General features: G+C 41.5%; 1 protein-coding gene across 3 annotated transcripts; it reads left to right on the forward strand.

Moving 5' to 3' along the window:
* The first annotated feature begins 1,108 nt into the window (after positions 1-1,108).
* On the forward strand, positions 1,109-24,156 carry SPP1 (secreted phosphoprotein 1). Of its 3 annotated transcripts, none has more exons than XM_043513499.1 (7): positions 1,109-1,114; positions 18,220-18,286; positions 18,392-18,442; positions 20,996-21,100; positions 21,510-21,554; positions 22,236-22,505; positions 23,355-24,156. In XM_043513499.1, the coding sequence occupies exons 2-7, from the start codon at positions 18,233-18,235 to the stop codon at positions 23,772-23,774; spliced, it is 945 nt and encodes a 314-aa protein (XP_043369434.1). In that variant the 5' UTR covers positions 1,109-1,114; positions 18,220-18,232; the 3' UTR covers positions 23,775-24,156. The 3 variants fall into 3 exon arrangements, with proteins under 3 accessions (XP_043369434.1, XP_038255947.1, XP_043369435.1); XM_038400019.2 differs by lacking the exon at positions 1,109-1,114 and adding an exon at positions 16,757-16,866; XM_043513500.1 differs by lacking the exon at positions 1,109-1,114 and adding an exon at positions 16,757-16,866 and having other exon boundaries at positions 20,996-21,093; positions 21,506-21,554.
* Positions 24,157-24,715: the final 559 nt, after the last annotated feature.

The following is a 24,715-nucleotide window of genomic DNA, read 5'->3' on the forward strand; positions in this document are numbered from 1 at the left end:
TTCCATCCCACCATCAACCTCAGCCTGGACCAGTCCACACAAGATATCCACTTCCTGGACACTACGGTGCTAATAAGCGATGGTCACATAAACACCACCCTATATCGGAAACCTACTGACCGCTATTCCTACCTACATGCCTCTAGCTTTCATCCAGATCATACCACTCGATCCACTGTCTACAGCCAAGCTCTACAATATAACTGCATTTGCTCCAACCCCTCAGACAGAGACAAACACCTACAAGATCTCTATCATGCATTCCTACAACTACAATACCCACCTGCTGAAGTGAAGAAACAGATTGACAGAGCCAGAAGAGTACCCAGAAGTCACCTACTACAGGACACGCCCAACAAAGAAAATAACAGAACGCCACTAGCCATCACCTTCAGCCCCCAACTAAAACCTCTCCAACGCATCATCAAGGATCTACAACCTATCCTGAAGGACGACCCATCACTCTCACAGATCTTGGGAGACAGGCCAGTCCTTGCTTACAGACAGCCCCCCAATCTGAAGCAAATACTCACCAGCAACCACACACCACACAACAGAACCACTAGCCCAGGAACCTATCCTTGCAACAAAGCCCGTTGCCAACTCTGTCCACATATCTATTCAGGGGATACCATCATAGGGCCCAATCACATCAGCCACACTATCAGAGGCTCGTTCACCTGCGCATCTACCAATGTGATATATGCCATCATGTGCCAGCAATGCCCCTCTGCCATGTACATTGGCCAAACTGGACAGTCTCTACGTAAAAGAATGAATGGACACAAATCAGATGTCAAGAATTATAACGTTCAAAAACCAGTCGGAGAACACTTCAATCTCTCTGGTCACTCGATTACAGACCTAAGAGTGGCTATTCTTCAACAAAAAAAACTTCAAAAACAGACTTCAAGGAGAGACTGCTGAATTCGAATTAATTTGCAAACTGGATACAATTAACTTAGGCTTGAATAGAGACTGGGAATGGATGAGTCATTATACAAAGTAAAACTATTTCCCCATGGTATTTATCCCCCCCACCCCACCCCCCACTGTTCCTCTGATATTCTTGTTAACTGCTGGAATTAGCCTACCTTGCTTGTCACCATGAAAGGTTTTCCTCCTTCCCCCCCCCCTGCTGCTGGTGATGGCTTATCTTAAGTGATCACTCTCCTTACAGTGTGTATGATAAACCCATTGTTTCATGTTCTCTCTCTGTGTGTGTGTGTGTGTGTGTGTGTGTGTGTGTGTGTGTGTGTATATATAAATCTCTCCTCTGTTTTTTCCACCAAATGCATCCGATGAAGTGAGCTGTAGCTCATGAAAGCTTATGCTCTAATAGATTTGTTAGTCTCTAAGGTGCCACAAGTACTCCTTTTCTTTTCAAGTATATACAATAATTCATCTGGAATAATTCATCCAACCCTTTCCGCTTATGACATGAGTACTACTGCCACCCACACACTCTTCTCTCATTCCTGTATCCATCTAGGAATAGGTAAGGTGACCAGATGTCCTGATTTTATAGGGACAATCCCAATTTTGGGGTCTCTTTCTTATATAGACTCCGATTTACCTCCCCCCCATCTGGATTTTTCACATTTGCTGTCTGGTCACCCTAGGAACAGGCCATTGGTAAGGCACTGCTATAATATCTCCGCCTCAAAAGGTTTTGGACAACATGGATAAAACATGCAATCAGAAAACTTCAATCAACTTGTGATGTAAAAAAAAGAAGTGTGGATTATGAGACAGCTGGGTCATGAGTGATCCCTCAGACTCTTACCCTGTGTATAATTTTACAGTATCTTCTCACTGTTTCCAACACCTCTGTAATTTTTGCAGTAGGTTCTACATAGCTGGTTACATTATATTTTATGTTCTAACCTTTCATGTACAGTAAGGCACACGTATTGTCACTAGGGCTGAGTGAATCAGTTTGGATGAAAGAAGAAACAGCCTGAAACGTCAACAAAAACTCTCTGGGAGGCTATATACTTAGCTGCTATAAGTCAGCATAGCTTCATTTTCTTCAATGGAGCTAAACTAGTGTATGCTAAGACCCTCTTTTGAAGTTTGGAAAAAGTATGGTGAACTTTAGACTGGATGCTGCTCCTATTAGAGTCAGTGGGACTTGTTTAATTTCCACAGGGCTCTGCACTCCCACTTCTGGTCCCAGATGGAGCTGGAAGTGCTAAAATACTGCAAGAAAGGTCTATTTGACTTGGCCAAAACCTGGGAGTGCTTGTAAGAAAGCCCTTCTAAGGAGATTCCCAGCCCATAACACAGTCAGGGCCCCCAACTTTTTGATCAAGGAATTTCCGGCAGTCTTTACATATGTGAGCAAATGGCAGGATGCTTTGCTTCACTTGCAGGTACTACACAAGCAACTGGACTCTCTGCAGGTGAACAAACTACCCCACAACAGAGCTGCAATGCAGACACTCCCCCAGCCCACCATCAGTGCCCCTTCCATACCTGCCTATAGGAGGCCAGGGCCGAGACCATCACCCCCACAGTGTGAAAGGGGAGGACAGACCCTACCTGCAAAGCTAGTGTGGCCAGAGAGCAAATACAGGATGTAGGGTTAGCACTTGGGAGCATGTCAGAGTTTGAATGCTACCCTTCTTCAGCTCCCATCATATAGGAGGAACAGTCTTCTGACCTGAAGAAGAGCCCTGTGTGGCTCAAAAGCTTGTCTCACCAAGAGAAGCTGGTCCAACAAAAGATACGACTGTGCCTTATGTCTCTACTATTCAGCAAGGTATTGGGGGTGGGATGCTGAGTTGATGATTCATCTTTTTCCCTTTTATAACCTGTTTATTAGGCTGGTATTTTAAGACTTGCTCACCCCTCCCTGGATTCTTATTGTTCTGCTGGCCGAGATAGGACCAACACAGTTCTAACAACAAAAACGCTTTGCTGCTTTGCATTGTCTAACCAATTGTTTAGATGCAAATTAGGTTGTCTTTTTATTTTTGGTTCAACAGAACAAGTTTCTCCCTTTTAGGAAAGAGGTCGCTTCCCAAAACTGCCTGTCACCATCTCTAGTCACATTTTTCCAGGGGTGAAGGGAAGTCATTTGACTTCAGTGTGCTAAATAAGATTCTATGAACAGCCAGCAGCACTAACTGACTTCATGCCTCCCAGTGATCTGGTCCCAGATACTGAATGCTTCCCAATGCATGGCTGCCTCTCTCATGGTTTGCTTTAGAGCCTGGTGACTCGAGATGTTCCTTTCCTCTTCTGAATGTATGTCTACTACTCGTTTTCCTTCTGTGTATATGTGCCAACCACAGTTTGCCATTTGCTCTGCCAAATTTATATTTACAAGCTCAACCGATAATCTTTCTGTAGAGCTAGCATGAAATTATATGCAAAATGTTCTCCTTAAATCTGGATGCTATTATCTTTAGAATTTTACATCCCAAAACAAACTCTCCTCAAAGATTTCCCCTCTGAAGAGTAGTTGCAAGGAAGGTGGGGCCTCCATAGCAATGTATTGCACACAGGTAGAGCTGGCTGAAATATTTTCAGCTGAATAGTTTTGTGGGGGAAGTGCTGATTTGATGGAATTAATGCATTTTTGTGGAAATGCATTGATTGTCTAAACTTTCAACAGAAACTAAACAGGTTGTGGGAGGCAGGTTTCCTACCAGTCCACCCAGCTCCCCAAGAACCCAGGCTTGGTGGGTTGCTCAACTCCCTGGTGTGACCCAGTATGGCCGTTCTTAGGGTCCTTCAATGGTCCATCTAGCCCAGTATCCTGCCTGCTGATGGGGGCCAGTGTGGTGCCAGATGCTTCGGGGGAATGAACTGAACAGGGCAATGATTGATTGACAGACTGTCTGGTTCCTACCCCTACTCTCCAGCTGCCTGCCTGGTAGACTGCTGGGCTCCTGGCTATCTGGGCTTCCCATCTTACCTGCTGCCTAGTTCCCAATGCCTGGGTAACTGGACAGCCCAGGCAATGGGACCTTTTTCAGTGCTTCCAAAATGAAATATTTCAGCATTCTAGTCCTGTGAAAAATTTTGACTCTTCGTCCCAGTTTGAGGCACCTTTTTTAACTTCAGAATTTGTCATGGAACAAAAAATCCATTTCCTGGCCAGCTCTACTGCAAATCTCATTTTGTCTTAACGTACATTGGTTTCAGTTAACACCTAGTTCCTGGGATGTGTGTACTGGGCAAAATCTTACCAATAAAATATCTTCAGGCCATGTCTGTATTTCTACTTCCAGCCCTGTCCTAAAAAAAGAAATGCATGCAAATTTTAAAAACTGTTAAAGTTAACTAAACTTTCCCTAAATCTCAGTACAAAACATAGTTAGATATGAGTTTGGGACAGTTCTTACTGTATCTAATCTGGTCACCCTACCTGAGTTAAAATCTACGGAACCAAAATATGGTCATGCACACTTCCACCAATATATCAACTCTGTCTTGTTTCTTCAGCTCCTGTATTAAAACGACAAGCTTCAGTACTGAAGCTTTATCCTGCATTACCTCTCACTGGGTCTTTTTCAATCCAAAATAATCCCTTTACCATTAAGCTTTAAAAAAATAAGTAAATAAAAAAGAGATTCTGCTTGTGAGTCAGGGTGATGGGGTGGGGTGAAATCAAGGACTCATTCAATGAGCTCTGGTTCTACCACAAAATCAGACCAGTTCCCTGGCCAAGATACTTCCTCCCAATTCCGGCCCAGCTCTTGAATCTTCCTCCCCCAACCCTACAATTGGCTTTTTTTTTCCTCTCTGCCCCCTCACCATGAACCTCCTCCCCCACACATGCATGCACACATCCCGTAATGGATTATTGGTGTTTTTCTGACTCACTGCTGCATCAGTTCACCTCAGACAACACTTGGCTGGGATCTGGAGCTGGGCAAAACCTGAAACCACACAACACTCACTTGGTTACTGGGTTTGTAACCAGACTTGGAGCTTAGACTGGGCTAATTGGAAAGACCACAAACCGTTCAAGCAAGCCTGAACCTATCACAATGTCCCTACCTTAATCCACCCCAGGAGCTTGTAGAGATAGTGGACAGGTCAGAAAGGATGGCAGACAAAGAGTCTCCTGTACAGATAACCACAGATATGTGGTCTAGGGTTCAAGGGGTTAATTACATAACACTGGGCAATTTTCCAGATTCCCAGCTCCAGCTGTTACCAGGGAAGTGGACATTTAAAAAGATTTGAAAAAGTCTGCGTCAGGGGATTTGTGGCACCATCTTGAAGACTAGCTCTTCCCCACACTAAATGTGTGCCCACTCCCCAATCCAGGGGCCTAACTGCAGCACATGTAGACGTGTCCGAGCTACTTTATCATAGCTAGTTGGGGTACTGATGAAGTGAAGCTGCACCATGGCGGACTTCAGTGTGGACTAGCTAGATTAAACGATCTCAAGTTTGTCACTGAGCTCTGAAGTTGCCATATAGCACAAGGGTATCAACGTAGGGTATGTCTACACTTACAGTGGTGTGTAGGGTACAGACATTGCATGCCCAGCTAGCCTGGGTATAAATAGCAGTGAAGCACAGCTCCCAAGGGTGTATAGCCTACGTGGGCTCCCTACATGCCCAAGCAGCACCTCCGACTGCAATGTCCTGGTGCCTCCCCCGTGCTGGAACCATTCCCGGCAACATGCAGCTACACATGTAGTACCTGTACTCTACACCCTGCCTAAGTGTAGGCCTGGGGGTTAGACTAGATGACCCTTGTGGTCTATGCTTCTACAGCCTTAGTATAATGTATGCAATGTGCTAAAGGAGGGCGGATACAAATGTATCTCACCCTCTGCCTTGAAAAGGGTCAAATGCACACATTTACCTAGCACACTGTGTAGACTTGCTCACCCTTGACTTCTTGTATCATAGCTCTGGAATTAAAAATAAACACAGAGCAGCACCCTGCTTTCGGCTACTCTAGTTGCAGTTGATTGAAAAGGATCATTTCATTAATCAACAGCTTCAGAATGTGGACCATCATCTCTGTGCACTCAGTGGCTTTACATCAGTGTAACCGAGAACAGAAGTTGGCCCCTAGTCCTTCGCTTACACCTGCTCTTTGCCGTGCTCTCCTGTTACCTTTTCTCCCTCCTGTTTTCCTGGCCGTGTGAGGCTGGAGGTTTCCTTCATGCTGTGGCAGCAGTGATGAGTACAGATAGTCATTTCCATCATGCTCTGCTAACAAGTTTCCTGCAGTCGGTGAAACAGACATCTTGTGACTTTCCACAGTTTCACAAGACCAAGAAAACCCCTTTCCTCCCTTCCACTTCTGCAGCTGCAAAAAATTCCATCATTCCCCATTTTGTGCTTGTGGAAAGAGAAAATGTCATTATAAGGACCAAAAAGAGGAAAATAAATCAATTCAAGAAAGTGGGGGGGAAACAATTTTTATGTCACCAGCATTTTCTCCCCCCCCCACCCCAAAAAAAACAACTCAAAGTAAAGTCCCAGCACTTTCAACCAGCTTCAGTTTTCTTTGGAATTAGGACCACTTCTGGCAAGATGCTAAGTGTCCTCAAATCCCACTGACTTCATTTAAGGGGAGATTCTCCAAAGCACCTAAAGGATTGAGGAGCAGAGGTCCCATTGCCTTTCCTTAATTCTGGAGAAATAGATCTGCTGAGGTGCTGAGGCTTTCGGATTAATCAGAAGGGTAGTTTCGAAGCTCACTTCAGTGGGCACTGGTGGCACTCAGCACCTTGCCGGAACTGCTCAGTATGCTGCAGCATTACACCCTTTGTTTGGCTCTCAAACACTTGACCCGAATGGTATCCAATACCTAGAGAGTCCCTAACAGCATACTCAATTCCCCAACCGGGAACATGGAATTTCCTGTAGGTAACAGGGACATGTTTTCTATTCTAATTCATATATAATACTAGTGCAAACTAGAACCAGATTCCTAATTCATGTATAAAGTCAACACGTTTAAACTTGGCACCCAAATCCATAGCTGGGCAACTAAATGAAAACTGCCTGATTTTCAGATTAACTTCAGTCATCCAGGTTTGAACATTTTTGCCCATTTTTGTTTTTGATGGGAACAAAAAATTGCACCCAGAGCAAACAAATATATGTAGATGTTTTTCAGTTATTTTAAAGCTTATATTAGATACTGAAATATATGGTGACTCACTTTTCACACCAGCGATTGAAGTGACTTGAAAATAACCTGACATTTCTGAGTCAAATTCATCTCTGAGCTGTTACTCCATAGATGGCAGTATTAAATATGTCAATGGGGAATAAGAATTGGAGAAATATCTTGCATGGACTTTTGTAGCTGACATTAAATGTCAAAGGACAATAGTTTAGCAGGATTAAATTACAGTAAACCACAGACATCTTGATTCTATATCTGCCAGTGTCAGAGCCAGCTTTTGGGCCCTACAAAACCCGGACCTACTTTTAGTTCACAGCACCTCCGGTTTGTGGAGCTAGAAATGTACAAGAGAAAATCTCAGCTCTCAAATTCTGAAAAGTTTCCAAACCTTTTCTCTTAAAAAGAAGTTTGAAAATGTAAACGGATCTTCAGGCTTGGAAGGAGCAAGCAGCTTGGCTCAGTTTCTGTAGTCGGGGCAGGGATGTGCAGACACTTCTAATGCAAAACAGTTAAATTTGGAAAAAGAAAAGGAGTACTTGTGGCACCTTAGAAACTAACAAATTTATTTGAGCATAAGCTTTCGTGAGCTACAACTCACTTCATCGGATGCATTCAGTGGAAAATATAGTCGGGAGATTTATATACACAGAGAACATGAAACAATGGGTGTTACCATACACACTGTAACAAGAGTGATCACGTAAAGTGAGCTATTACCAGCAGGGGGGACAAGGGGGGAACCTTTTGTAGTAATAATCAATGTGGGCCGTTTTCAGCACTTGACAAGAACGTCTGAAGAACAGTGTGGGGGGAGGGGAATAAACATGGGGAAATAGTATTACTTTGTGTAATGACCCATCCACTCCCAGTCTTTATTCAAACCTAAGTTAATTGTTTCCAGTTTGCAAATTAATTCCAATTCAGCAGTCTCTCGTTGGAGTCTGTTTTTGAAGTTTTTTTTGTTCAAGAATTGCCACTTTTAGGTCTGTAATCGAGTGATCAAAGAGATTGAAGTGTTCAACGACTGGTTTTTGAATGTTATAATTCTTGACATCTGATTTGTGTCCATTTATTCTTTTATGTAGAGACTGTCCAGTTTGGCCAATGTACATGGCAGAGGGGCATTGCTGGCACATGATGGCATATATCACATTGGTAGATGTGCAGGTGAATGAGCCTCTGATAGTGTGGCTGATATGATTAGGCCCTATGATGTTGTCCCCTGAATAGATATGTGGACACAGTTGGCAACGGGCTTTGTCTCTGTCTGAGGGGTTGGAGCAAACGCGGTTGTATCGTAGAGCTTGGCTGTAGACAATGGATCATGTGGTATGTTCTGGAGGCATGTAGGTAGGCATAGCGGTCAGTAGGTTTTTGGTATAGGGTGGTGTTTATGTGACAACAAACACCTAAAAGATCTCTATCAAGAGTTCTTACAACTACAATACCCACCTGCTGAAGTGAAAAAACAGATTGATGGAGCCAGAAGAGTGCCCAGAAGTTACCTACTACAGGACAGGCCCAACAAAGAAAATAACAGAACGCCACTAGCCATCACCTTCAGCCCCCAACTAAAACCTCTCCAACGCATCATCAAGGATCTACAACCTATCCTGAAGGACGACCCATCACTCTCACAGATCTTGGGAGACAGGCCAGTCCTTGCTTACAGGCAGCCCCCAACCTAAAGCAAATACTCACCAGCAACCACACAACAGAACCGCTAACCCAGGAACCTATCTTTGTAACAAAGCCCATTGCCAATTGCCCCCGCACTGTTCCTCACACGTTCTTGTCAACTGCTGGAAATGGCCCACCTTGATTATCACTACAAAAGGCTTTTTCCCCCTGCTCTGGTTTCTGTATATAAATTTCCCCACTGTATTTTCCACTGCATGCATCCAATGAAGTGAGCTGTAGCTCACGAAAGCTTATGCTCAAATAAATGTATTAGTCTCTAAGGTGCCACAAGTACTCCTTTTCTTTTTGTGAATACAGACTAACATGACTGCTACTCTGAAACCAGTTAAATTTGGGTTGTCTCCCAAATAATCATCTCCTAAGATCTTTGGGCGTGGACTGTGCATAGTGCTGTAATGAGCAGAACTTCCTAAAAATGCAAAGGCAGGCTCTGGAAAATGTATTGCAACCAGTCTCATTCACTGAATAAGTTGTTTAGCCTGACACACAGTCATGCTTGGAATGGTGGAGGGAGTGATTGGGAAATTAACAGGAACCCATATTGTTATGGAACTGCCTCTAAATCCACACAATATTTTCCTTTGAGGAAACCAGTTTCTTCCTGATCTTTTTTTTTTCTTTATTTAATGCTTTTAAGGTTACTCAGGAAACAAATATTTAGAGTTTGTACAAAGCATTTGCATGGAACCTTGATCACCCCCTTGATCTTATCCTGAGTTAGAGATTCAGGAAGTACAGTGAATGAGGATGGAGGATGTTCACACAACTACAAAATTTGAGAACCCAGAGTAGACTCCCTTTCCTTTAATTTTTGGCTGCTTCTCTGAACTGAATCCTTGGAGCCTTTTGAGGATTGCTTCTTACTAGTAAGAATAGAGCAACATGATGGATCATGCACGTGAGAGAGTCCATGATCCTAGGTGGCTTGAAAATAAAAACAGGATATTAACACCGCCACAAATGACTCCAAAGACAGTATAAAGTCCACTTGAATTGAACATTTAGGATTAGCCATAACTTGGTGGTGGTTATTTTGCATTAATAAAAGTCATTCTGATGCCTGAGAGTGAGACAGCCTTGTAACCAGGGCTAGCCCTAGATCAAACAGCACCCCAGGCAAGGAGCATCTTCGGTGCCCTCCCTCTATTTGTTAAACTTTTGAATACCTTATTTTTTTATTGCATGTGTAGCCAATTTCATGACTTTGATGCATGGTTTGCAGGTATGATTTATCCCTGTTATATAAGATGATAAATTTGCAGTTATTCATGCTAACAACAAAAACACCTCCTCCCCAAGCCCAGCACCCCAGATGCTTGCCTGGCTTGCTGGCCCCTAAATCTGGCCTTGCTTGTAACATCATTATGAGCTCTTGAGACATTTGGGAGGCCATTGTATTAATCCAACCTGCGGGTAACCAAGTATATTCAGAGCAAGTACCAAGCAATCTGAAGGAAAAGAAAGAAGAATGTTCTAGGTATAAATTGGGTGAAATAATCATTTTCTTGTCCGTAGTCTCCCTTCATCTATTTGTTTCTATGTTAGAAGGGGTAGCATTGACCTGTGCTAGCTTTGATTGAGCTAGTGCCAGGGCAGCGGGAGGGGCTAGCTGTCCCAAGTGTGTACCTAGGGCCCTGTCACCACCTGTGCAGCTGCAGCTATGCTTCTATTCTTAGTGTATGAGCTCGATCAAAACCAGCGTGGGTGTGAGTACCCTAGCTGGAGAGTACACCTCCAGCTCCAGTGCAGGCATGCCCATAGGCTACAAACTCTTTAGGACAAGGATTGGTTTTTGCTTTGTTTGTGCAGCACCCAGCATTATAGGGCCCAATCCTGACGGAATCCTTTGGGTGCTATCCAGGGTTGCCAACTCTCTAGTATTGTCCTGGAATCTCAAGAAATTAAAGACTAGTCTTTAATTGAAGATTAATGTCATGAGAGGAAACCTCCAGGAATACATCCAACCAAAATTGGCAACCCTGATGCTACCATCATATAAATATTGACTTCTAATATAATATTCTAATATTGCACAGATAGTAAAGGGTCTTTGTAATGCTAGAAATATGGGCCTTCATTCTCATTTACACTAAGGCCCCTACTGCTCAGGCAGTATAGAAGGACCTTAAAGAAGATGTAAATTATATGGTGTAAAGGGACTTTAGTGTAAATGTGCATCAGGTTCATGCTTCTACCATGACAATCACCATGAGAGTCAAAACAACACCCAAATTCTGGATCATGAGACTTATTGACATGTTGCATATAAAGAAAGAAAAACATCTGGGGCCAACATTTTCAAATATAGGTACTTAAAGTTAAGCACCTTATTTAGGTGCCCGCATATGGGGTTGTGTGTTTAACTTTGTGCACCTACATTAGAAAATTCTGACCTTTGAATGTAATAAGCTTTTGTGTGTTCAACACAAGGATCACTGGTGCAGTTTCTTTTCCAAAGTGTTCTGCAGACAATTTTTCCCTCTCCACCATGGATGTAATTAAACTAAGTAGAAAGAGTGCCCTTCAGGGAATGGAAGCGGATGTTACAGTCTAGCGAGATATGTTATCTGTGCAAAGGTAAAAAATGTGAACTGTAACTATGAACCTGTCTCCTGCTCTGGGGCTTTTGTTAGCTAGGAAATTCAGGGGTATTTGGGATATATACCATAAGGCTAAAAAGTCCATTTTACGAGGCACTTTTCAGCAACATCTCGTACCAAGAAGCAGTGCAAAAATATTTTGGCTTTTGGTTGTTTTTCATATAAACCACTATTTACTACTAAGCCTGCTTTTTCTTTGGGAAGTTCTGACCGCAAAGATGTTATTTACAGGAGCACTGCCAAGTGATTTTTTTTAAACAGTTTTTCATTTGTGTTCTTAGAAACTTGGAGATAACATGTCTGCCCTTCCCAGTTTTGTCCTTTTTCCATCAGGAAGACATTGATCCCTATCCCTCCCACCTCCTCTTTATTATGGGGCACAAGCCAACAGGGGTTCACATTCTTTTTGTTCTGTTATTATCGTGCCTACCAGCAAGTGAAGATGTCACCAATGAAGTCAGTGCAGTGTCTGGTACATGGCTTTGTTAGTTAAATTTAGCACCCTCTGGTGGCTGGGTGATTTCCCCCAGGCAGTAGCACAAACAGGATCATGAAGTAACAATGGCTGTAGTTTTTCTTTTTGGTTAACAGAGCTTTAATTTTAAAATTATTAGATGGAATCATAGAAAGAAAGGGTATGCCATATACGATCAGACTGTTGGTCCATCTGATGTGGTGTCTTGTCTCTTTCAGTTGCCAGTATCTGATGCTTTAGAGGAAAACAAACCACATGGCACTTACAAACAAATGCAATACTTTACAAAGGACAGAAGAATCTCTTCTGTACCTCCTGGGGGGATGAACTTGCACCTGGAAGCAAGAAGAACTGATTTCTATTATCTTTATCTCAGATGGCTAGTTTATAATAGTTTATAGTATGGAAAATTTGGAGCTGTCCCCCTAAACTAACAACCAGAAACTTTCACTACAAGTAATACCTTTTACTGACATCATAAGAACATTAGGGGTGTGATCTTATAGTCCTCATACAAGCAAACTCCCACTGAGTTAATGAGAGTTGTCCTGTGTGGGTACTGTCAGATAGTAAAGGTGTCCAGACTGAGTCGGGAGATGTGCTGAGTGTTTATGTGATGGAAGTACACCAAAAAATCATCATGAGGCAACCTCTTATCTTCAGCAACCACTGCAAAGTGACCCCAAACCTAGGGAATAAGTTCTGCTCCAGCTTTATTAGGAGATGGCTTCCACTAAGCAACCACCCGTTGTCGCTTCCAGGAATAGTCATTTCAGAGAGGCTTCAATGTACATATAAACCACCCCAAGGAGAGATGGGCTCAAGATCTAGATCTAAACCTACCCAGAGTCAGGGTGTATTTGGCTCTCAGGTTTTGGTTCAGACTCACGTCTAGTTTAATGGTATATAAAAAAGAATGGCACTGATGCTAACACAGATTACTACTCCAAGCCATAGTCAGAGCATCTGCACAATACAGTATCAGACAAGCCACCCACACCAGCTAAGACAAAGTTCTGAAGGGAAATACTTCATCAAAAGAAGGAAGTCATTCTACGGCAGGAGAGAGGAAGATAGTGGGGGGTGGGGGAGATGGATAATGGCCCCATGTATAGGCAGATTGGAATTTCCCACAGAGGTCAGAGGAACTATTGTCAGCTCCTGTCACTATATTGAAGACCTAGCCCATGATTTTAGAAAAAGGTAGCAGGTTGCATACAGAAGCTTTGGTAGTGGATTTCTACAATGAAAATAACCATGTTTTAACAGTCTAACACCACATTCCTGATGTTATCCAAAATGGAACTAAGTGTTGTTAAAAGATCATGTGTCAAGACAAGTGAATAGCAGATCTTGCCTGCATGCAATGAATTGTATCCCTACACAATTGCATTTTGCATAGTCCCAGTTACTTTGTGGAAACTCCACCCTATGCAGATTCCAGAGAGCTATTTATGTTGCCCCTGTTTATACCCTCTCATGCTCTCCAGATTTAAGCATTTTAAAATGGTAAATAAAAATAGCACACTGATCCTTCCATTCCATTCTATCAGCCAGTTTGCTTCTGCTTTCAGTAAGCACCTACCTACCACACAGCACCATCCGTAGGAGGGAGACCTTTAGTATTACTGTACTATGTTTCTTGCTGATGGGTAACCACAACTGACAGACATGAGACAAGTGCTAAATTTACATCAGCTGATGTTGCATGAAAATATAGCAGTTTACTGACAGTCACTTTATGTCCTGTTCCTGAATTATAGCAAAACATCACTGTCGATCCTTAGCTTTCATGAAATCAATAATTCTATAACCCCGAGCACTGCATAAACAACAGAATCAGGCTACCTGGTCAGCCGTCACAGCAGTGTTCAGAAGCACTGCCCTCTGGTGGTAGTTTAGAAATATAACCTGCTTACTATGAGTATCCTATGGGGGCGGAGGTCATAGGGTTAACCCTTGGAAGTCAGGGTTCTAACAAATACACCAGAAATCATTACCTATAAGTAACCAAATCATCATTTATTCAAACGGGTGGTTACTGAATAAACTGTAGTGTGAATAAAGTTGTAAAGTGTCTGAGCTCCACCAACCAATTTATGCTGATGTGCTTGTGAAATTCATAGGTTCCAAGGTCAGAAGGGACACTCTGATGATCTGGTCTGACCTCCCATATAGCATAGGCCAGAGAACTTCCCCAGAATCATTCCTAGAGCAGATCTTTCAGACAAATAAATAAAATCATTCATAATCACCGAAATAACAATGCATTTAGCAGGTTTAAAAGTTAGTTTGTGCACTTACAGATATTGAAGCAATTTGCATAATAAGGTAGTACCCCTTAGGTCAAAAGATTGGCTCTCACAAAGGGAAAAACTTAAGTTTTGAAGGACAAAACATCATGATTTATTTTTTCTGTGCAATGTAGTAGTCATTTCTCTAGTGCTTGATTAATGGATGAGCTAGAAAATGTGGGCTTCACTGAGCTCAGTATGGAAGGCAGCATACTAGTGGTTAAAACAGGATTACACTTGATTTGCTCCGCATTATGTGCAAGTCACTTAATCTCTCTGTGCCTCAGTTTCTCGCTCTGTTCAAATAGAGGTAATACTTGCCTAGAGAGTTTTGATATTCTTGGACTAAAGGTGCTATGCTATTTAAGGGCCTGACCCACTAAAGTTCCAATGAAGTCAGTGGGAGTATTTCTAATGACCACAGTGGTCTTTGGATTAGTCCCTAAGTGCAAAGAAATATTAATTATTATTTATAAATACTAGTTTTTCCAGCATCACTATAATTAATATTCAGGCCAAAACTTTCAAAAATTAGTATTGAAAGTTCAACTCCTAAATCCACATTTAAGTACCTAAATAATTGGGCTGGTTTTCAAAAGTCCTAAATCACCGGGAAACACAAGGTGATCAGCATTTTTGAAAACCAGGCCCCTCAGAGCCTAACTTTAGGCTCCTATTTTTGAAAATCTCGGACTAAACAATATAGTTCCCTTTACTTCTTTTTTACGTGTAATCCTTCATTTATATTTTTAGATACTTAGACTAAAGAGTTCATGAATGCACCGAATTGAAAACATTAGTAATAAACTACAGCAACTTGACTTCAAAAGTGGAGATTCTTACAAAGTGTTTAAATGATTCATTCTAGACATACAGGTTCAGAGTTTGATTATACACTTTTAGAACTATTACTCAGGTAACACTTATGTCATACTTATAATGCATCTTTCCTCCATGGATATCAAAGCACTTTACAAACAAGAATTAATTTTCACAACATCCTTGTGAACTAGGAATCTACAGCAATATTTCAAAGGTCCATATATTGCTATCAGCAGCAGCCATATGAATAAATTAGGTGAGGGATTTTCAAAAGCTCTCTGCATTGATCTAACGTTTCTCCTACTAAGGTCAATGATTAGAGTTAGGCTAGTGCTGAGTATTTTTGAAAATCCCTCCCTGGTGTTCAAACTGTGCTTTGCACAGTATTTCTAATCATCCGACAGAAAAGTTCATTATTTCCAGTCTACTGTACATGGGCTAACTAGATTAGAATAATGGGTGCCTGTTAAATTCCTATTAACTAGAAGTGCTTGGTAACAGACAAAAGATGATACCTTGTCACAACTGATGTTCTAGTATGCACCTATGTTTAATTAAGCAATCTGGCTTTGTCTGAGATCAGAGAGAAAGAGAAAGATGCCCTTTTCCCAACAGGTTAGAAATTAGAATGCTGTTTTGTTTTCTAAAATACTATTTGGACTTTTCTTTCTGTGTCAAATTAAAGTTAGTTATTGTGTTGAGGAAATCAAGGTGGGTGCTTAGCAATTCTTCAACACCCAACAAACTAAGCCTGGTCTGTCTAGGGCAATACATTTAAGGAAGGCTTTGCTGGAATAGTATTGAGACCATCAACTGGCTTGTACCACTTCACTCTTTTACAACTATGGAGTTTCAATCCACACTGTCCCTCACTTCCAAAGGCCACCACTACTGTAGTTCACTCTTGAGCAGTGGGTGCCTTTAGTCCTAAACATATCCAAGAATCTGACTGCACCTGCTTTAAAACTTAACTACATCAAAGTACTCTGGGGTGTATTTGGCACCAAAGATACCCAATGTAAATGATTGCATTGACATCAGGAAACATCTCTGAAGGCAGAAATGAAAGAGGGAAGGAGCCAGAGGAGTGGCTGGAAGAGAACAGGGAGAAATATGGGAGATAAGGCAAAATCTTGTTTTTACCTAGGGCTCCAGTGACTCTATAGCCAACCCTGCTTTCTGGAAGCAGAACACCGACTGAGAGATTTGCTTAAAATATCAACATCCCTATCATTTATATGCAAAAGCTAGTGGGCCTGTTCTGCTCCCAGTGCCCAATGTGCAATCCCATTGAAACCCACGGGGTTACACACACATATCACTGAGAGCAGAAGTTGACCCATTCTTTTTTAAGGGCAGTTTTTTATCCTCTGTGACACATTAACTAAGAGCTTTTCTCTCCCAAGCTTGGAAGGAGGAATGAAAGACTTCTGGACAGCTGCTGATTCTACCTTAAACAAAAGTAGAACACGTATGTGCCCTGAAGTCCTCCTACATGATACTGAATGCTGTGTATTCTAACTGTACTGAACTAAACGATATTGAACATAAGTAACATTTTAACCATAGAGTAGCTTTTGTTTACTTTGAAAGCCACAAAACCAAAGAGGAAGTGTAGGAGAATGTGGGCAGGACAGTGGCAAGAAACCTCATGACCTCATCCTTTCCGCCTCCAGTGGATTGGCTGTCTGCTGTCTGGAACAGCATTTAAATTCCAGAAGGCTGCAGATGTCAAGCAGTAGAAGAGGAGAGAAAGGGAAGTCTGAATGCTTTCAGAGCAAATTGGCTTGAGCTGCTGCACAGTGAAAGCTAACAACAATCCCGTTAGATTCTACCCTTCTGATCCAGACGCCACAAAAGGTAAACGCACATTTCATTACCTACCATTTGGTGCTGCATTAAGTTTTTATTCACATGAACCTCAGGCAGTAGAGTTTTGAATAGTCTAGTGTTTAGTTCAACTTTAAAAACATTCTAATTCCTCTTCTGAAGGGTGAACTGTCAGAGCCGTAAAATTGTCTTAAAGAGGGCTGCAGCACGCTTTGTTAAATTACGATTTTAGATCTGTTTGTACGTTTAGGGATGGAGAAAGGAGGTGGTTTAAATTCCTGCCACTGAGTCAAATGCTGGAAATTTGAAGCTGCCATTTGAAAACAAAAGAATGTACTGCCAAAATGTAATCATTGTCTTGTCACATGCCACTCTCTTCTGGCAGACTTGCAGGGCTTTGAATGAGCGCCCTGGATGGGATATTTTACTTTTCTTTTATAACAATTGAAATTTCATTCCTTCTATATAGTATCTGTTTAATGCATTGTTTAGAACATAAGAACAGTAGGAATAAGTGGTTCAGACCAATGGTCCATCTAGCTCAGTATACTGTCTTCTGACAGTGGCTGGTACCAGATGCTTCAGAGGGATGAACAAAACAGGACAATTTATTGAGTGATCCACCCGTTGTTGTCCAGTCCCACCTTCTCGCAGTCAGAGATTTAGGGACACCTAATGTATTCTTTCCTTAAAAGCAAATATCTCTGCCTCAAACTTCCCATTCTCATAGACTCTGCATGGGCTTTTTTGGTTTTTGGTTTAGTTTCGTGTTCTGTTTTGTTTTTTTAATTTGTCCTTCAATACCTAATCAGATACATGGTCTCTTGGCTTCAAGTTTCTGGAAAGACTTGATCTACCAAAAAGCAGCTTTTGTTCATATGAATTGATTTTTTATTCATTTTATTGCAACTTTAATTCAAATTCTGTTCTGAAAACTAGATTTATACTAACTGTAAGGGGGACAAAAAATAATTTGTCTTGTTTTCTCTGTTTGTATGAAACTAAATCTGTCTTTTATCAGCATTTTTCTTTTATTTCTAACGCTTTTCCCTCATTAGCTCAAATCACCAGATCGCAGGACTACATTTTGTGAGGGACTGAACATTGTCAGCTCCTAGCTTAGCACTTTGAAGTGTCAGGTTTTAAATTCTCTACACCCCTTCTGGTGTGGGATTATTGAGATTCTGCTCCCCTCCTCTGATTAGCTGCAGAACGGGACAGAGGGTGTAGAGACAGAGAGAGAGAGAGGTTGGCATGGAGAGTTTGAATCCTCAGTGGAAATTTCAGCTGAGCACAGTGAAACACAAGGAGAGAATCAAAAAGCCTATAGAATGTTTGCAATTTTTTCGTATTGTCAACTCACAGAGACAATATCTTTTCCAGGTATAATATCACAATGAAGATTGCAGTGCTTTGTTTGTGCCTCATCAGCATCGCCTTTGCATTACCAGTAAGTATATCAGACATGTAACAACAAGCAAAAAGTTGTATATTTCCTTCACATATTAATAGTGAATGTATACTGAAAATTGCTTTCCTCTCTTCTCCCCTCAAGGTGAGTAAATCAAAGCGTCATGCCATCTCAGAGAGCTCTGAAGAAAACCATGTAAGCTCTTTTTACAATTCATCTTCTCTATCATTCATTTACTACTTATTTAATCATCACCACATCAGCTATGTTAAATTGCACTTTCTGATTCATTGTAACTATATTTGTTCACAAAACTTTACCTAACTTGAATTTTATGGCCAGATTCTCATCTAGTGTAAATCAGTGTAGCTTCATTGACTTCTGTGGAACTGTGCCAATTTACACCATCTGAGTATCTGGCCTAATACCTTTAAAAGATGTGCCCTTGCGTATCTTTATAGATCCATTTGTTTAATCACAAACTTTTAAACTCAAGCTTTGGGGTTTTTTTTGTTTGTTTGTTTTTTTAAGGAATTACAGTATGGCGTAGTCTTGATGATTCACACCAATCTCTGTGGGCCAGATTCTGATACTTTTATTCATCTTGAGTAGCACATTACTCCATGAATGGACCCATTAATTTCAATGGAACTGTTCTCCGGGTATGGTAGTACTCAAGGTCAATAAGGGTATCAGAATCCGGTGCTGTAAGCTCACCCCCAAATCTCGCAAGTTACCATAGAAGTGGAACTAATGAAATTTAAAAATCAAGGACATCTCATTATAACACAAACTTGTTTTGATACGTTTCACTTGTATATTTATATGCACTACTCCACAGGATGCTGTTAAATGTATTGCAGAATATTTTGCAAAAGTCACAGTATATTTAAGGATGAGTTTCATATTCAAAAATAGATAGATCCGCATTAAATGCATGGACAGAACACTCTGATAAATGTATAGAACAACCCACTATCCAAAGGCCTGATCCTGTGAAGTACTCCACCTCCACAGCTCGAACGGATTCGAAGGCACTCAGCACCTGACAGGAGGTGCTCTGCACAACACAGGATAGTGTCAAAGGAAAGGTTAATTTATGGTGTATTTGGATGTGTGTGCCTGCATGTATTTGTCAAATAGTTCTAAATCACATATTGCTGATTTAACGAGCACACACCACACTTTGCCCTTATACTCTGTGCCGCCCCAGTGAAGTCACTGAGACGCGACCAGATATGTTTGTCAAGAGAGAGTTGGGCTCCGACAGGCCAGAAAATGACTAGCCCCAGCAGAGGTGTTCAAGGAGGGGAAGAAGCCAGGGCAATCACAGTCCTTGCATAGTAAGGGCTTCCTCCTACTGCATCTGAAGCATTGGCCACCCCAAATGAGCACAGAGTGGTAATGAGGAAGTGGGGGATATAATTTCTCTCCCTCCATTCAGCTCCGCAGGTGCCCAATGGGGAGTATGTGGCACCCCTTATGTATTGTGGCAGAAAGCATGCTCACCCCGCACCCTGGGTCCCTGAGCTCCAGCCTGAGCTGGAACACAATGAAACAGCCCTTCAGCTCATTCCCTGTGAGCCCTGGCACAGGCCAGCTGTAGGTTTTTCTTTGCTGTGTAGATATACCCTGAAGGAGATTGTGCATCCTAATGATCACACTGGGTCATTGCCACTCCACACAGCTCCTTACTTAGAGCTATATCAGTCAATGACATTCTCGTTTCTTACCTTGAGAGAGAAAGCATCCTGTTTGGGCAAGGGACTCTTCTGTTTTTTTTCTTTAGAAAATAAATGACATAATTGGTCCAGGTGCCAGTTAATGCTTAACCCTTGTGCCTCACATACCACGATTGCCTAGTAACCACAGGTAATCAGGTCACACACAAACACAGGCTCAGACCAATGACTGAAATAGTGATAGGTTTCAGAGTAGCAGCCGTGTTAGTCTGTATGTGCAAAAAGAAAAGGAGTACTTGTGGCGCCTTAGAGACTAACAAATTTATTTGAGCATAAGCTTTTGTGCATCCAATGAAGTGAGCTGTAGCTCACGAAAGCTTATGCTCAACTAAATTTGTTAGTGTCTAAGGTGCCACAAGTCCTCCTTTTCTTTTTGAAATTGTGATAGCATGCCTGCAGGGTTGCAATGAGTAAGCTAATAAATGCACTGGACCTGATTCTCCTCTCATTTACATTGGTTTTACACTGCTGTAACTACATTGACTTCAATGGAGTTACTTTGATTTACGTCAGTGTAAATGAGAGGAGAATTAAGCCCCTTGTTTGATTATATGTATTTTATGTAGAGAGTGGTGCAACCCACAACATTTGGATCCAAATCCAAAGTTCCCAAAAACTAGGAGGTGTTTGGTTCTGCGGGTGGAGGAGGAGAGAGTGTTCTGACTATTAGTGACACAGGAACCAGCTGCAAAATTCTGATCTGAACCTTCACAAGGTTCAGGAATGTTTACCTCCAGGAGTTTGGTAACAGGTACACCTCTAATATTATGTCCTTTCACATATAAATGTATATTTGGATTGTTGACTTCTTCTGCACTTTATTCCCATCTTAGTAAATGATTAAAAACAAATGAGATCCAAAGGGAGCAGGTATTTCACATGCCATATCTGTGTGAAAATGAGTTGCTCTGATTAAAGCAGATTCACCATTTGTGTTCTCCTCAAGTCATATGCTCCTATATGTTTCATCTTGAATTGTGACCTTGTGATTCTTATTATTTTCCAGGATTCCAGAAGCCATCATTCTCACAGACATCATCACCAGCATGTGCATACACAATCACCTGTGAGACCAGCACAAACACAAGAACTTCTGGTGCCACCTCAGCAGGTATCCAAAGCCACACTATACAGCTACCTGCAGAAATGGTTAGAAGAGAAATTTATAGAAACCCTGCTTTTGTAGGAAAATTTTGTACAGTAAGAAAGGTAGCATACATAGACCCGTACTGATAGCCACAATGGTAACTAATGCAAGCGTGGAACTTCTATCATCTCCCAGAATAACAGACCTAGAAGAAGGTTAAAATTAGACCAGGTGGAATTTTTCTAATTTCCTATAAAAATGTGTCACAATTCTTGTTGTTGCCATTTTTAGACCAGCTGGTCAAAATTTCTCAAAGTCGAAAAAATTTGAATTGTTTCCACAATTTTTGTGGGAAACTTGTCATAATTTTTTTTACCAGCTGTATTAGGTATGTTTCTCCACATTTACATGTACTTTTCATATTCTTTTTCAGAGCCATTTTTCTTCAGAAGAAAGTGTTGAGGACACGGAGCAGCAGGTAAGTTTTCATCGACACCTCAAGCCTTATTGTGTACAGCACAGCAGCAACCCTATCACAATATCTGTTTCTTCTAACAACAGCCTCTGACATCTGTTCCTAAGTAAAACAGAACTCCTGGCAGGATCAATGAAACATAAAGCAACCAGGTTTCTAAAATTTGCACAGCATCTTACAGAACCTGAGGCTCTATTCTCCTGCTGCAAAATGTAATTAGTTCCCACTGAAGGGTTGGGAGAATGGGATCTGAATAACAAATTATATTGAAGAAATCAGCATAGTAGATCCCCAAACAATCTACATAGTGTTAAACCAGAGGGATCCACAAGTGCGTATTTGATGGACGTCAGCCTCTAAACAAATTCTGCATCTGTAATGAAACCATTTACGACAAAACCTCAATTAATGAACAAACCTACTCAAACATACATAAACCTGAAGGACAAACCTTAGGACAAATCATAGTCTCTTTGCTCAAGGAATGTGTCTCATCATGGGAGTAGCCTGGAGCTGCTACTACATTTACCATGCCATGGTAGGATCTTATCTGCCTGCCTCAGCTTTAGAATGTACAACTGTGTCATACGCTTTGAGGGAGCCGCAAAGAGACACTGTAATAACCTCACATCTATAACAACGCAATTGCATGCTGCACTATTAAATTGTTTCTATGCTTTTCAGAGCGTTCCCAAATCAGCAAGTGTAAGTAACGAAGATGATGGTGATCATGATGATAATGATTCCAATGACACGGATGAATCAGATGAGGATATTGTCACCGATTTTCCCACTGAGGCCCCAGTAACTACGCCTTTAACTCCTGCCATCCCCACAAGAGGAGATAATTCAGGCAGAGGAGACAGTGTGGCCTACAGAATGAGGGCAAAAGCAAAGTTGGTAGACGTATACCATAAGGAGAAGTCTAGCAAGCTCTACAAAGCTTCAGGAAAGGTAAATACCATTTGGCAATGGTTCCTGGGTTACCATAAATGGAGGATGATGTTCAAAATGGAAATTTCTTTGTGGACATTACCTGTGGAGGGGATTGACAAGTCACAGGCAAAATTAGAGGGGTATATTTCCACTTGTTATGGATACATAACTCATTAAAGTTAATAAATATTATATTCCTATATGCACTGAGACAGGAAAATAGTCCCACTGTTCCAGGTGGCCAGCAGCCACATAGTATAATCATGTGTGAGACCTGAGGCCAGTACTGAACTGATGTTTCATATAGTACTATAAAACATTTGTTATAGCTCTGTAAACGTACACAGTGCTTTGAAGAGCATGGATAACGTTGGGGACAGTGGAACCAGGAGGGCAAGCGCCCTCACAATGGAAATATTATGGGAGCTTGACCACTGCCTAAACTTGTGCACATCTTGTGAGTGGGTGTGGGGGGGGGTGCAGTGGTGAAAGCAGGAGGAAGAGGGGCTGAAGTAGCTGCCTAAGGGGCTGGAATCAGGATAGGGAGCAGGAAATGGGAGGGGTGGAATGTGCCCAAGAGCAGGTAGGAACCCCCAGGACCCTCCTTCCCAGCCTGGAGCAGGCTGCCCTCGGTCAAGTCTCAGTACCTCCCCTTGCTCCCCCTCCGATCTCATGCCCTCCCTCCAATAACCTATAGGTTTTGAAGATCACCTCTTAGTCTCTAAGGTGCCACAAGTACTCCTTTTCCTTTTTTGAACTCAAAAGGCATGCCCTGTTTCAGTGAAGTATTGCGGTGTTCAGTGATTCATTGGCTCTTCATAATCTAGGATGCCTGTTAATTATGTTTTACCTTTATGTTTGGCACAGTTCATCGTACATGATGTCACAGAGGAGGATGACAGCACACCAGACGCAGAAAGCCAGCAGGTGGATTCCTCCAAAGCCCCGTGTGCTGCATGCCGCTTTCCAGGGAAATTTGACATGAGCGTGGAACTGGATGACAGAAGTAACATGCAGGACAGCAATGAAGTCAACAGGAGGTCACATGATAAGAGCATGGAAAACGACAGCCAACAGCAGCTTGACAGTGTGGAGGCAGACAGCGACAACAGCAAACCTGATGTCACAGAAGACAGTCACATGAGCAGTGAAAGCACAGAACAGCAGCAGGCCCAAACTGAGGACCTGCAGCAGGTTGATGTGGTCCCTGAAGTCAATGACAGCAGTCAAACTGCTGAGAGCACTGAAGACACTCAAGGCATTGAAGACAATGAAGTCATTCTTTAAAACAGAAAAAAAAAATCTTAAGGGGAAACATTCATTTCAAGAATTGTTTGCAAATGTAAACACATTATGATTTTGATCTCTAGCTGTAGCAGTGGTTTCTGGCAACTTTATTAACCAGGCAAACTCAAGTATGCAGTATTAGCTCTCCTTTCCATTACAGAAATGTAAGCCCTTCTACTGCATATTTTACTGTGCTTCTGTTATGTGATTCTGTTATGTGTTTGTGATTCTGTTATGAAGAAAAATATAGAGAAGCAAGACAAATATAGTTTTACACACAGAGCAAATGTTACCTGTTATGATACTGTACTTTAATGGTTTTAGAATTCCAGTGTATATTTTGTTGTATTTTGTGAGTTCAATAAAACTACAAAACCCTGTACTTAGTGTCAATGTAATTAATGGAGTCTACGCATCATACTGATCTCACCAATTCTTGCTCAGAAAAAATGAGCTATTTGTTTTGATGAACGTTACCACTTTAATTTCCTAAAATATGAGCAATATTTAGTCACAAAAGTTTTAGGAGTATACAAATGCATTCAAAATTTTCAGGGACTTCTTCCATTATCACAAAGAGTTATCGTTACTTTAACAACAAATTGTTCTTTTAAAAAAATGGAATCTTATCATCACTATTTATTTACACTCACATTGGCTGCTAATGTCACGACTTCAGATTTATCCTGTCCCCACAATACACACACCAATTGACTGCAAAATAATTTAACTGTACCCTCAAAATATTATTTAACATATCGTTAAAATTAAATACCGTGCTGCCCACTATGGGCCCAGTTCTGCTCCCAAAGAATGCACTATCAAAAATTTTCATCTACTTCAGTGGGAGCACAATCAAGCTCTTTCCTTCTACCTATCCCTTCTGTATTTAAACTACCATTTCTACTTTTTTGGTCTTGCATGCTAAACTGCGGCATTTC

The sequence above is a fragment of the Dermochelys coriacea genome, chromosome 4, assembly GCF_009764565.3.
Source record: "Dermochelys coriacea isolate rDerCor1 chromosome 4, rDerCor1.pri.v4, whole genome shotgun sequence".
Taxonomy (NCBI): domain Eukaryota; kingdom Metazoa; phylum Chordata; order Testudines; family Dermochelyidae; genus Dermochelys; species Dermochelys coriacea.

What these genes read in the sequence shown, in the direction of transcription:
- SPP1 (XM_043513499.1), top strand. Translation starts at nt 18,233, where the DNA reads ATGAAGATTGCAGTGCTTTGTTTGTGCCTCATCAGCATCGCCTTTGCA. An exon ending in GCATCGCCTTTGCATTACCA is followed by an intron (nt 18,287 to 18,391) that starts GTAAGTATATCA and finishes TCTCCCCTCAAG; the next exon opens with GTGAGTAAATCAAAGCGTCA. An exon ending in TTGAGGACACGGAGCAGCAG is followed by an intron (nt 21,555 to 22,235) that starts GTAAGTTTTCAT and finishes TATGCTTTTCAG; the next exon opens with AGCGTTCCCAAATCAGCAAG.